The sequence below is a fragment of the Panthera pardus genome, unplaced genomic scaffold, assembly GCF_024362965.1.
Source record: "Panthera pardus isolate Hobbes unplaced genomic scaffold, ASM2436296v1 HiC_scaffold_7, whole genome shotgun sequence".
NCBI classification, from domain to species: domain Eukaryota; kingdom Metazoa; phylum Chordata; class Mammalia; order Carnivora; family Felidae; genus Panthera; species Panthera pardus.
The window spans coordinates 329,938-345,098 of record NW_026527002.1 but is presented as its reverse complement, the minus strand read 5'-3'; the positions used below and the strand labels follow the sequence as shown (position 1 = coordinate 345,098).

The 15,161-nt window shown below is 37.2% G+C and overlaps 1 protein-coding gene across 1 annotated transcript in view; it reads right to left on the bottom strand.

The window, feature by feature from the left end:
• The window catches only part of SPIDR (scaffold protein involved in DNA repair), a 481,060-nt gene that overhangs the window by 292,831 nt on the left and 173,068 nt on the right, over positions 1 to 15,161 (bottom strand). Inside the window, exon 6 of the mRNA XM_019428877.2 lies at positions 13,559 to 13,803. Coding sequence (XP_019284422.2) covers positions 13,559 to 13,803 — 245 coding nt within the window. The remainder of the gene's footprint in view (positions 1 to 13,558; positions 13,804 to 15,161) is intronic.

The following is a 15,161-nucleotide window of genomic DNA, read 5'->3' as shown; positions in this document are numbered from 1 at the left end:
CTTTAATCACCCTCTGTTTCTATGAGTTTGACTTCTTTTTTTGTTTAGATTCCACTTATAAGTGATACCATGCCGTACTTGTCTTTCTCTGTCTGGCTTACCTAACTTAGCATACTGCCTTCGAGGCCCATCTATGTTGTCACAAATGGCAGGACTTCCAGCTTTCTAATGGCTGTGTAATACTCCATTGTGTGTGTGTGTGTGTGTGTGTGTGTGTGTGTGCATGCACCACATCTTCTTATCAGTTTATCCACTGGCTGACTTTAGGTTGTTTCCACATATTAACTACTTTGACTAATCCTATGATAAACATAGGAGTGCAAATAACTCTTTGGTATCCTGTTTTCATTTCCTATGGATTACTGAAAGTAGAATTGGTGGATCATACGTTAGTTCTGTTTTCTGTTTTGTTTTGTTTTTTGGAGACCTCCATACTGCTTTCCATAGTGGTTGTGCCAATTTACATTTCCACTAACAGTGCACATGGTTTTTATTTTCTCCATATCCCCACCAGCACTTGGTATCTCTGGTTTTTTTGAAGATAACCATTCTAACAAGTGTGAGTGATATCTCACTGAGTTTTGACTTACATTACCCTGATGATCAGTGATGTTGAGCACCTTTTCATGTACCTGTTGGCCATTTGTATGACTTCTTTGGATAAGTATCCATTCAGTTCCTCTGCTCATTTTTAGTTGGATTGTTGTTGGTTTGGTTTTTGAGTTGTAGGTGTTCATTATGTATTTTGGATATCAATCTTTTAATAGATACATGACTTACAAATATTTTCTCCTTGTAAGGCAGACATTCTGTAAGAATGTCTTTATCATTGTGTTAATGGTTTTCTTTTGTGGTTTTGAAGCTTTTCAATTTGGTGCAGTTCCACTTGTTTAATTTTGCTTTGGTTGCTTTTGCTTTTGGCATCAAATAAAAAAAAAAAATCATTGCCAAGACCTATGTCATGGAACTTACCCCATGTCCTCATCTAAGGGCTTTATGGTTTTTGGTCTCACATTCAAATCTTTAACACATTTTGAGTTGGTTTTTGTGTATGGCATAAGATTGTAGTCTAGTTTCATTCTTTTGTATGTGGCTGTCCAGTTTTCCCAAAACCATTTATTGAAGAGATTGTCCTTTCTCCATTGTATGTTCTTGGCTCCTTTGTCACAAAAAAAAAATTGACCATATATACAAAAGGACTATTATGATCATTGAAATATGTGTCTGTTTTTATACCAATACCATGCTGTTTTGATTGCTACTCCCTTGTAATATAGTTTGAAATAAGGAAGTGTGATGCCTCCAGCTTTGTTCTTTCTCCAGATTGTTTTGGCTGTTTCAAGCCTTTTGTGGTTTCATGAAAACTTTAGGATTGTTTATTCTATTTCTGGGGAAAAAGCCATTGGAATTTCAAAAGGGGTTGCGCTGAATCTGTAGATTGCTTTGGGCAGTATTAACATTGGAATAATATTAATTCTTCCAACCAACGAACACATTTATTTTTGTCTTCCTCTATTTCTTTCATCAGTGTCTTATACTTTTCAGTGTACAGTACTTTTATTTGCTTGGTGCAGTTTCTACCTAGGTATTTTAATCTTTTGATACAACTGTAATTGGGATTATTTTCTTCATTTCTCTTTTGGATAGTATATAGAAATACAACTGATTTTTGTATATGGATTTTGTATCATGCAACTTCACTCAATCCATTTACTAATTCTAACAGTTTATTGGTGGTCTTTAGGGTTTTCTACATATAATATGCCATCTGTAAATAGAGACTGTTTTACTTTTTCCTCTACAATTTGAATGCCTTTTATTTCTTTTTCTTGCCAAATTGCTGTGGCTAGGACTTCTAGTTATCTGTTGAATAAAAGTGACAAAAGTTGGCATCCTTGTCTTTTCCCTTATTTTAGAAGTATCACGTCAGCTGTAGGCTTACTATATGTGGCTTTTTTATGTTGAGGTACATTCTCTCTGTACTCAAATTATTGGCACTGTTTCTCATGAATTGATGTTGATATTTGTCAAAAGCACTTTATGCATCTATTGAGATACCCTATGATTTTTCTCCTTCATTTTGTTAATGTGGTATGCATATCATGTTGATTGATTTGTGTATGTTGAACCATTCTTACATCCTTGGAATCAATCCCAGTTGACCATGGTGTATGAAACTTTTTTTAATTTGGTTTGCTAAAACTTTATTGGGGATGTTTATGTCTATGTTGATCAGAGATATTAGTCTGTAATTTTCTTGTGGTGTCTTTGATGTTAGTATCAGAGTAATCCTGGCCTTGTAAAATGAGTTTGGAAAAGTTCCTTCCTATTTTATTTTTTGAAAGATTTTGAGAAGGATTGGTATTAGTTCTTCTTTAATTGTTAGGTAGAATTCACCAGTGAAGGTACCTGTTTCTGGACTTTTCTGTGTTGAGAGGTTTTTGATTACTGATTCAATTTCCTTACAAGTAATTGATCTGTTTAGATTTTCATTTTCTTCCTGCTTCAGTCTTAACAGATTGTATATTTCTAGAAATTCTCTATTTCTCTTAGGCTGTCCAATTTGTCAGTGTATAATTGTTCACAGTAGTCTCTCATGACCCTTTGAATTTCTGTGGTATAATTGTAATGCTTCCTCTTGCATATCTAATTTTATTTATTTGTACCTTTTTTCATTTCTTGGTATGTCTTGATAAGGTTTTGTCTTTTTTTATCTTTTCCCCAAATCATATGATTTTAATCTTCATAAGTAGTTAAGACTTGCTTTGTGGCCTAACATATGATCTATCCTGAAAAATGTTCTATGTGCTCTTGAGAAGAATGTGTACTTTGCTGTTTTTAGATGTAATGTCCTATAAATGTCTGTTAAGTCCATCTGATATAATGTCTCTAAGTCCAATATTTCCTTCATGATTTTGTCTGGATGATCTAGCTATTGTTGAAAGTGCAGTGCTGTAGTCCCCTAATATTGTATTTCTGCCTTCTTTCATATCTGGTAAATTTGCTTCATATACTTAGGTGCTCCTATGTTGGGTACGTATTTATAATTGTTATATCTTCTTGATTAATTGATACCTTTGTGACTACAAAATGATCATGTTTTTGTTATAGTTTGTGTCTCAAAGTCTGTTTTGTCTGATATAAATATAGCAAGCCCTGCCTTCTTTGGATTTCCATTTTCATTGAATGTGGTTTTATATTTTTTTACTTTCAGTCTATATGATCCTGTAAGGAGTGAATTTCTTACAGGCAGCATGTAATTGGGTCTTGTTCTTTTATCTCTTCAGCCACTCTACATCTTTTGATTGGAGAATTTAATCTATTTACATTTAAAGTAATTATTGATAGGTATGGAGTTACTGTTGCCATTTTGTTAATTGTTTTCTGGCTTTTTGTAATATGTTTGTTCCTTTCTTCTTCTCTTTGTCTCTTCCATTTTAATTTGATGATTTTCTACAGTTGTTTGTATTGATTCCCTTTATCTTTTTTTATATATCTATTACAGGTTTTTACTTTGTGGTTACCATGAGGCTTATAAGACATCTTATATTTAAGCTGTAACAACTTAAGTTCCAATGCATACTAGAGCTCTATATATCTATTTCCTCTTATGATGTTTTATGTTTTTGATGTCACAAATTACAACTTTTTACCTTGTTTAGCCATTAACACATTTTTGTAGTTACAGATTTTTTAATACTTTTGTCTTTTAATCTTCATACTATAAGTGATTTACCCACCAGCATTACACATCATTAGAGTATTCTGAAATTAACTACATGTTTATATTTACCAGTGAGATTTATACTTTCATGCTTTCCTGTTACTTTTGTCCTTTTGTTTCAGCATGAACAAGCCCCTTTAACATTTCTTCTAAGGCTAGGCTAAGGTTGATGAACTCCGTTAGCTTTTGCAAGTATGTAAAACTCTTAATTTCTCTTTCAGTTGAGAAAGACAACTTTGCTGGGTAGAATATTTTTGGTTGGCAGATTTTTTACTTTTAGAACACTGATATATCATTCCACTTCCTTCTTGCTGCCAAGTTTCTGCTAAAAATCCACTGCCAGTCTCATGGAGGTTACCTTGCACATATCAAGTTGGTTTTCTCTTGCTGCTTTTAAAATTCTCTTCCTGGGGTGCCTGGGTGGCTCAGTCGGTTAGGCATCCGACTTCGGCTCAGGTCACGATCTCACGATCTGTGGGTTCTAGCCCCGCGTCAGGCTCTGTGCTGACAGCTCAGAGCCTGGAGCCTGTTTCAGATTCTGTGTCTCCCTCTCTCTGTGACCCTCCCCCGTTCATGCTCTGTCTCTCTCTGTCTCAAAAATAAATAAACGTTAAAAAAAAAATTTTTTTTAAAAAATAAAATTCTCTTCTTTAGCTTTTGATAATTACATTTCTTGATGTGGGTTTCTTGGATTCATTTATCTAGAACTCTATAAACTTCTTGGATCTAGAGGCCTGTTTCTTTCCCCAGATTATGGAAGTTTTCAGCCGTTATTTCTTTGGTTTTTTTTTTTTTTTTTTTTTAACGTTTATTTTATTTTTGAGACAGGGAGAGACAGCATGAATGGGGAAGGGTCAGAGAGAGAGGGAGACACAGAATCTGAAACAGGCTCCAGGCTCTGAGCTGTCAGCACAGAGCCTGACACGGGGCTCAAACTCACGGACCGCGAGATCATGACCTGAGCTGAAGTTGGATGCTTAACTGACTGAGCCACCCAGGCGCCCCAGCCATTATTTCTTTGAACAAGCTTTCTGTTCCTTTCTCTCTCTCTCTTCTCTTTCTGGGACAACTATAACACAAATATTCATCCACTTCATGGTATCCTTTAAGTTCCTTAAACTATCTCCATGCTTTTTCATTCTTTTCTCTCTTTGTTTCTATGTTTAGATGAATTCCATTGCCTGTCTCTGAATTCACTGATCTTTTCTTCCAGCTGATCTAGGCTTTTGAAATTTCTACAGTCACTATATTGTTTTCAGGTCGGTTGTTTCTGTTTGGTGCATGCTTATATTTTCTACCTCCTAAAATTCTCACTTTGGTAATGCATTATTCTCCTGACCTTGGTGAACATCTTTATGACTATTATTTTGAACACTTTGTCAGACAAATCACTTCTCTCCATTCCACTAAGGTCTGTTTCTGGAGTTTTTCTTGTTCTTTTTGGAGAACATATTCCGGTTTCTTCATTATCTTGGAGTCTCTGTGTTGATTTCTGTGCATTAGGTAAAACAGCCACCTCTCCGAGTCTTTATAGAGTGGTCTTGTGTAGGTGATGAACCTTATTGTTCAGACTGCCCTGAGCTCTTAGTTGTCTCCCAAACCTTGTGGAAGGCAAAGCTGCATTCTTTGTTCTTAGTAGCTCCCAGTAGTTGTGGGTGCCAATACCTGTCAGTGTGCCAAAGAGTAGGATCTCAGTCAGCACCTAGATATAGGCTGTTTAAAAGCTGCTTTTAAAGTCAGCAACTTTTTTTAATTTAATTTTATTTTTTTTTCAACGTTTTTTATTTATTTTTGGGACAGAGAGAGACAGAGCATGAACGGGGGAGGGGCAGAGAGAGAGAGGGAGACACAGAATCGGAAACAGGCTCCAGGCTCCGAGCCATCAGCCCAGAGCCTGACGCGGGGCTCGAACTCACGGACCGCAAGATCGTGACCTGGCTGAAGTCGGACGCTTAACCGACTGCGCCACCCAGGCGCCCCAAAAGTCAGCAACTTTTAAAGTATCCAAGCAGACAGACCTCTTTCATGGAAAGACTGGAAGCTGGGCATTTTTCTCTGCTCCCTCTGCTCTGAGTCCTCAAGGGACCATCAGGTAAGAATTGCTTCCTTGTTTGCCACCGTCCTGTGGAACCCACAAATCACAAGTCCCCCTGGCCATCAGGGCCAGGAGATCAAGAGATGTGCCCTCTGGGAGACACTGGAGATCTAGAGTGTACAGGGAGATGTCATCTGCTGACCTCCCTGATCTCTGGGGAGGATGGCAGTCAGCACCTAGGTATGTCTTTTAAATTAGAAGCCTGACCCTCAGTCAGCAGCAGCAGCTTTTAAAGTACACAAATAGGCAGCTTTTAAGAAAAGACTGGAAGATGAGTGTTATCTACTCCCTCTGTGCTGAACCGTGGAGGAAAAACTACAGCAAGTCCAAGCCAGGTTGACAACTATTTCTTTGTTTGCTATAGGCTTGCGGGTCTTATGGACACAAGCCCTGTTAGCTTTCAGAGCTAGGTGTTTTTTGGAGGCTCATCTAAAGATGAGCAAAAGTCTTAAAAATTGGGGTGTTAGATGTTGGGTTCAAACTCTTTGCTTATGGAAAACCTGGGAGTTATGAATCCCTACCTATTGTATCACTATGCCTGGGGTGAAATTTATGGCTAGACTGTGTCTTACCCTCTCCTACCTGTTTCACTGTGGCTATTTTCTAATTCATCCAGTGCATAGGAGTCACTCAGTTTCTGGATTTCTTTCATGGGTAATTGTTTCATGTGTAGCTACAGATTTGGCATGTCCAAGGGAAAAGTGAGTCTAAGAGGTTCTCATACTGCCATCTTGGATGAGAGCCTCCAAATGACTCTTGTCAATATAGTCAGCAAAGTTATTCACAGATAAAATCCAAAACACCAATGCAGAATAAAAAATTCACTAAGAAAGTTAAGATATTTGAATTATCTTTTACACAAAAAAATTGACGGGTAACCTATCTGAAAAGATTCCTGGCATTAGTTCAACAGGGCTAAACATTGCTACAAAAACCATATGAAGGGAAAAAGAATAATAATTGAAAAATATTCCAACATTTCCCAAAAAAGCTCATTATTTTTTTCAGTTTATTTATTTTTGAGAGAGAAACAGAGAGAGTGAGTGGGGAAGGGCTGGGAGAGAGGGAGAGAGAGAATGTCAAGCAGGCTCTGCACTGTCAGCATGGAGCCTCATGTGGGGATCGAACTCGCAAACCATGAGATCATGACCCAAGCCAAAACCAAGAGTCGGATGCTTAACTGACTGAGCCACCCAGGTGCCCTTCATTGAAATATTTTTAATAAACTATATAAAGTGAGGAAAAATAATTTAAATAAATGTAGTATAATGTATTTAAGTTTTGTTTTCTGTTAGATATAATAGGCATTGTGAAAAATAACTTTATCATAAGAATAGGGACATATGGCTTTATTATTGACAACATACTTAAATATAAAAACAATTTTGCATTGACTTTCATTAGTTATGACTTAAACAGAATAAAGTCATGAATCAAAAAGATAAAATTTTTTTTAAAAGGGAAGGGGCGCCTTGGTGGCTCACTCCATTTAGCATCTGACTCTTTGATTTTGGATCAGGTCATGATCTCATGGTTTGTGGGATCGAGCCCCGTGCTGGGCTCTGCTGACAGTGCAGAGCTTGCTTGGGATTCTCTCTCTCCCTCTCTCTTTGACCCTCCCCTCCTCACAAGTGTGCATGCGCACACACACTCTTTCTTTCTCTCTCTCAAAATAAATACATAAACTTAAAACAAAAAAACAGGTAGCCCAAAGAGTAACATTTCTCTATGGGGCAAACACAAGGGAAAAGTTCAATGTTCTCCAAACTTGAACTGCCAACAACTACTTAACTTGATCCTTGCTAATGAGCCACAATCTGGTTAAAAACAAACAAAAAAGCAACAATTCTTTTAATCACAGCTATGGTCATTCTAGATAAGGAAAATCTATTATTTACACCTGTATTTTTCTTTTTTTTATGTTTATTTATATTTGAGAGAGACAGTGCATGTGGGGGAGGGGCAAAGAGCAAGGGGGACACAGCATCTGAAGCAGGCTCTGCACTTAAAGCAGTGAGCAGCCTGATGCAGGCCTTGAAGATCATGAAGAACCATGAGTTCATGACCTGAGCCAAAGTCGGACGCTCAACCAGCTGAGCCACCCAGATGCCCAGACCTGTATTTTTCTGTACTCTGTCTGACAAAAGTCAGTAACTGGGTTTTGTTTTGTTTCATTTTGTTTTGTTTGGTGATCTTTGTGAGGATTATCAGGACATCAGTATTCTCAGCATTTTCATAGGAGTTCACTTCAACAAACCAAATTTCTTAATGCAAAACTGTTTCTTTGATCCTTATGAGATAACTAGCTAAGAGATTTTTCTAAGCATGATGCTCTAGTGCTTTCATTACAAAACAGCATATGAATCAAAATATATTACCTTTTCTCCTCCTTCAGAAGGAAGTCAACAAACTGTCATCATGGGCAATCATAAGCTATCCTAGTCAGTTTAGAAAGCTGGCTCCTATTGTCAATAGTCTTCCAGTTTGAATGCCTGAGACTGACAACCCTAATCACATCAAACTCATTTTTAACATTTAAACACATTATCAACTTGGAAGGAATGGCCACAAAACAGACATCCCTCACTTAATGTTTATTTATTTATTCTTGAGAGAAAGAAAACATGCGCACATGCCCCCAGAGCAAGGGAGGGGCAGAGAGAGAGGGAGAGAGAATCTCAAGCAGGCTCTGCACTGAATAGTGGGAGCCTGACGTAGGGCTCAATCATACGAACATGAGATCATGACCTAAGCTGAAATCAAGAGTCAGACACTTAACTGACTGAGCCACTCAGGTGCCCCTGTATATCCCTTATTTAGTTATCACTTAGAAATCACAAGAAGAAAACAATCGTCTGCATATTTGTGGAGTTGCTTCAGTCATTAGCAAAAACTCTGTGTCCTCAACTCCAAATGCTCCTTTCATCTTCTTACTCTTCCCCTGAGGGCTCCCTGGCTGTGATCTTGAATGCAACTGCTATCTCTCCTCTCCTTTCCACACAACAGACATGGAGGGCATCCTGCCCTCCTGTGTCTCCTGGGATGTCCACACAACAGACATCCCAGGAAGGGATGGTCTTGCTCTTTACAGAGGCTTCCAATTTTACACCTTCCCTTCTACTACAGCTGTGATGCATAGAGGGAGAGGAACAGCCCATCCCTAATTGTTTTGATGCTATTGTAAATGAGATCATCTTTTTAATTTATTTTTCTGCTAATTAGTTGCTACTGTACATAGAGATCTGCTATTGATTTCTGTATGTTAATTTCATATCCTGCTATTTACTGAATTCGTTGATTAGATATAAGAGTTTTTCGATGGGAGTCTTTCGAGTTTTCTATATATAGAATCATGATGAAAAAAACTGCAGACAACACAAATATATGAAAAGATATCCCATGTTCATGGATTGGAAGAATTAATATTGTTAAATGTCTACAACTACCTACAGCCATCTATAGATTCAATGCAATCCCTATCAAGATTCCAATGGCATTTTCACAGAAATAGAAAGAGCAACCCTATAATTTGTATGGAACCACAAAAATTCCAAATACCCAAAGCAATCCTGAGAAAGAACAACAAAGTGGGAGACATCACACATGCTGATTTCAAGCTATACAATAAAGCTATACCAATCAAGTAAAAACAAACATATAGACCAATGGAACAGAATACAAAGCCTAAAAATAAACCCATGTATACACAGTCAACTAAAATTTGATAAGGGAGCAAGGATACCCAAAGAAGAAAAGACAGTATCTTCAATAAATGGTGCTGGGAAAACTGGATATTTACATGTAAAACAATGAAACTAGACCTCTATTCTTACAATACTCACAAAAATTAACTCAAAGTGGACTAAAAACTTAACCCATAAAACCACAAAACTTAAGAAGAAAACAGAGGAAAAAAGTGGCTTGACATGGGTGTTGGCAATAATTTTTTTTGGATATGACACTTAACCCACAAGGAATAAAAAAACAAGTGGGACTACAAAAAGCTAAAAGCTTCTGCACAGCGAAAGAAATAATCAAAATAAAAAGGCAGCCTACAGAATAAGAGAAAATGTTTGCAAATCACATACCTGATAAGCAGTTAATATATAAAATATTCAAAGGAATTTGTACAACTCAATAACAAAACACACGCACAAATAATCCAATTTTTAAAATGGGCAAAGAACCTGAATAGACATTTTTTTAAGGAAGATATTTAAATGATCAACAGGTATAAGAAAAAGTGTTCAACATCACTAATCTTTATGAAAATGCAAATCAAACCACAATGAGGTATCACCTCACACTTGTTAGAGTGACTATTATCACAAAGCCAAGAGATAACAAATTCTTGTTAAGATATGGAGAAAAAGAAACTCTTGTGCACTGCTGGTGGGAATGTGAGTCAGTTCAGTCACTACAGAAAACAGTACAGCGGTTCCTCAAAAAATTAAAAATGGAACTACTGTATGATCCAGCAATTCCACTGCTGAATATATATCTGAAGGAAATGAAATCACTGTGTTGAAGAGGTCTGCACCCCCATGTTCATTGCATCATTATTTACAATAGGCAAAACAAGAAAACAACCAGAGTCCACTGACAGATGGGTAAAGAAAATGTGGTGTGTGTATGTGTGTGTATGTGTGTGTGTTGTATACATACACACATACACACACATACACACACAGGAATATTATTCAGCCACTGTAAAGAAGGGACTCCTGTCATTTGTGACAACATAGGTGGACCTTGAGGGAATTATGTTAAGTTAAATAAGTCAGACAGTGAAAGACACTGTATGATCTCACTTATATGTGGAATTCTGAAAAACAACAACAACAACAAAAACAACACAAGCTCACAGAGAAAAAGATCAGAATTGTGGTAACCAGAGGTGGCAATGGGGGGTGGAACTGGAGGAAAGTGGTCAAAGAGTACAAATTTCAGTTATAAGATAAGTAAGTAATGGACATGTAATGTACAACATAAGGAGGATGATGATTAATTAACACTGCTGTATGGTATTATCTGAAAACTGGTAAGAGAGTAGATCCTAAAAGATCTTATCACAAGGAAAAAACCTTTTTTTTTTCTTTTTTTCTTGGTATCTGCATGAGGTGATGATGTTCATTTCACAATATATGTAAGTCAAGACATTACGCTATACACTTTAAACAGTGCTTTATATCATTTATATTTTCATAAAACTAAAAGAAAAAACACAATAAATGTAAAAGGAAAAAAAATTATTACTACTAAAATGCAGACCAACATTCTACTTTTAAAAAGTAATGGCGGGGGGGGGGGTGCCTGGGTGGCTCAGTCGGTTAAGCGTCCGACTTCAGCTCAGGTCATGACCTTGTGGTTTGTGAGCACAAGCCCTGCATCGGGCTCTGTGCTGACAGCTCGGAGCCCGGAGCCTGCTTCAGATTCTGTGTCTCTGTCTCTCTCTGTCCCTCCCCCACTTGTGCTCTGTTTCTCTCTATCAAAAATAAATAAAATGTAAAAAAAATTTTTTTAATTGTTTAAAAAAAAAGTAATGGGGGATGGGTGACACAACATGAACAAGTGATAGAACTAACCACACAAAATAGACACCTTCATGCATTCTTGCCAAATACATCTACACACATATAAAAGAATTCAATGCCAAACAGAAAGTGGAAAAAACAACTTCAAGTTTTGTTTGAAAGTATAGAAGCAAAACAATAATAAAAACTCAGACCCCAGTATATCAATTGTACAAAAAATGTGTATGGTCAATTTACAACAGAGAAAGTAAGAGGCTAACAATTCCCTCCCACAGGGATGGGGAGGGGGGGAGCCTCATGATTTTCTCATCAAGAAAACAAAACAAAACAAAACCATCTGATCCCCTGTATCACCCTCCTGCCTCATCTCAGGCAATGTCAGCTCCACAAAATGTCCTTCCCCACACCTTATGACCAGTCTTGATCCTTTTCTGTTTTCTTTTCTGCTTTTCTTTGACATAAAATTTGTCTCCTTTTGACATTACTTCCACTTTACTTCTTGGGCCCTCATCATACATCCTCCTAACACAGGACACACAACAGTTGCTCAGCACATAGTAGGCCCTCAGTAGGGTTGGGGACATGGCTTTCTGTAATTATATGGCATTAACTTCAAAAACAAGGACATTCAAATCCCTCCAACTGTCTTCCTTTCCTGTTCTTTCCAGAGACTATTAAACCACCACCATTTTCTTTTGAGGCTTTAACACATCCACTCTGGGCATAAGACCTTCTGAGTTATTTTGTGTTATAAACATAACATAATATATATGGTGAATAAGCATCAATAAACTCACCATGTTACATCCATCCCAGTAGACTCTGTCACATCCTTATGCTCCTCCCTCTACTCCTATGCTTAAGACAGGACTCTCCTCCTCAGCCTTCCCTCCCCTACTTCCTTTTCCTAGACACTGACAGAGCAATTATTTCCAACCACTCTGTCTCTACTGGGTCCTCCCCATTATTTTCTAAATAGGCCTCACCTTTCATCTGATGTCTCTTTGGACCCAAGATCCCTTTCAAGCCACTAGCAGATAATCTCCACATTTGACCTCTCACCTCAAGTCCCCATCCTAGAAGTCACAGCACTGTCCCCACTCCTATGCCATTGGGTTCTCAATATGCATCAATCACATCCTCTGCCTCATTATTTAAACATTTCCTAAACATATCCAAAACCTGTGCTTTTCATTGCCACGTTTGCTCTTTCTACCGAAACTCCTTTTTCCTTGAATCTCTCTACTAAGTTTACTTTTGTGGCACTGCTTCCCACAAGTTCTCACTTTCATTGAAATTTTACTTTCATTGTTTTGTTCTAATTTAAAACACAAAGAGACCATGTATTACACACGGTTGGTACATGGCTCTCATAAGGCACATCCTGAGCCCCTTTCCATGCCCTGCTCCACCCACTATGGCCTGGCCTTTGTGGTTCTCCATACACATACCAGCTGGTTTCTTATCTGCATCTTTGCTCTCTTGTACATCTTTGCATTTGCAAGTGTTCCTTTGGATAATCTCTGTAACTGTACTTGTAAAAGTAATTTGAATATATTTATTTCTGTTTTCCTCTTTATAACTTTTTCAAAAACAGAAATAGTCATTTACTTGTCTTAATTGTCTAAGTATCTGGAACACTGATGCTCAATAAAATTTGATAAACTCTAACAACCCACCCCACTAAGGAAAGCAGTCATGTAAGCTGTTATGACTGAAACAGTAAATGCTTGACTTAGATAAACAGTTCCCTAACTCATCTCCAGAAATTAGAACTTCTATAATTGCTTATTGAACTTAGAGTTCTATTCTGCCAATTTTCCTCTCCAAGTAAACAAGTTAAGTATTTTTAAGTTAGCCTTTTAGGTATTTGGATTTTTAAAAATTTTATTTATTTATTTTGAGAGGAAGAGAGAGCGAGACAGCGAGAGAGCAAGAGAGGGAGAGAAAGAGAGAGAGAGAGAGAGAGAGAGAGAGAGAGAGCAGGGGAGGGGCAGAGAGAGAAGGGAAGAGAGAGAGAATCCCAAGCAGGCTCTGCACTACCAGCACGGAGCCCGATGCAGGGATCAAGCCCATGAACCAAGACCTCAGCTGAAACCAAGAGCTGGACCTTAACCAACCAAGCTACCCAAGTGCCCCAGGGATTAGATTTTTAAAGAAAGATAACAACTTTCTAAACAAGTATTTAAAGAGATGTAATTTAACCTTAGAAGCTTCATCTTTGCTGATGGTCCTGGAGTCCTGGGAAACATCTGCTTCTGGGGCGTGTACAAAATGGTCTCTGCAGATTTCACCTTCCGCCTTATTGGTCTCTCCATCACCTCTCTAACATCAGTTCCAAAATCCATGTGGTTTTTGGGAGAGGATTCTGAATCAATGAACAAGACATTTTCTGAGTCATCTTCCTTTTCACTATCTGATGAATATTCCAAAATTTCTGTAGAACTTCTCTGAAAAAAAATTAAGAGAAATGCAATTACATTTGGAGAAGTCTTTATTCAAGTACATATTTACATACACCTGTTATTCCATTCTCTTCTGTTTATATTCATTGATATAACTTTGTAAATACAGTTATTTGTAGGTTAAACTTTTATTTTGACATGAGTTCCAAAGTAAAAAAAGCCATATACACAAAGACAAGAGAGTGTTAAGCCAGTTGTAAGCCAGATATTATCTCATAAAATCCACCAAATTCAGTGCAAGTATTTCAATCTTCCTTTGGTAAAGTAAAAGAAATGTGCCCCATATACAGTCAGTCTCAAAAACTGAACTAGTAAATGGCTGATGATAGTCACTGTAATCTAACATCTACTGGAAAAAAGTATTTTTTGGATTTTGAAATTTAATGTGAGATAAATAATGCTATTTGTAACAAACCAAATACAAAGAAAATTGCCTCTTCAGGTGTAAGCTTACCAAAGGATTCTCCAAGGATAAAGACAAAAACTTGATTTTTCCAGCACAATTCCATTATAATATTTTCAAGAGACGAGTTTGAAATGGCTAATAACAACTGTACTTTTTAAGAATATGAGTTATTGCCACTTTTTCCTACCATTTCCTAAAATGTTTTTTATTTTCTCCTACTCAGAATTCTAATTACAATTTTTTTTGAAAACTGGATTATAAAAAAAAAATAAAATGCTTTTGCAGTGTCTCCCCACCCCTCCCCACCCCCCGCCAAAAGAAAAGAAAACTGGATTAAAAAACAGTAGATCGGATCACATAGCCCATCCTGGAGAGAATCAAAACTTTTTCTATGATGACTTCTGTCTTTGCCTAGACACACACTAAAATATTTAAGTGTGGTATGTATTTTATTTTCCCAGTACTTGGTTGTACAGGTCAGTCCTGTTTTGTTCTAATGATAGCAATAACTTATCCTTTGACATTCTAATTTTCCAGTGTATTAGTAACATTTTCTAATGGAATACTCATACAAAATTTTAAATTTCTTAAATGTAAACAGTACATTCAGTTGAAATGGATCTTCTGTACCTGGTCAGTTTGTAGTGTAGGCATAGGATCCCTCATGAGGAGCCCTATTTTGACAGATCAACAAGGACTGTGTCCCTAGCACTATAGGAGACACTTGGCTAAAGAGAGTGAAGAGAATACAAGTACATGAGGGTTACTATCGATGGTTACAAGTGCATGCATGTGTGAGTGTGCAGGGTAGCACTAGAATGTTCATCATTTGCTAATCTATGTAAAACAAAAAGTTTATTACATTTGGCCTTTTATGAAGATTTTATACCTAAATCCTTATTTAACAGCTTAAAAAGGATATCATTCATCCATACAC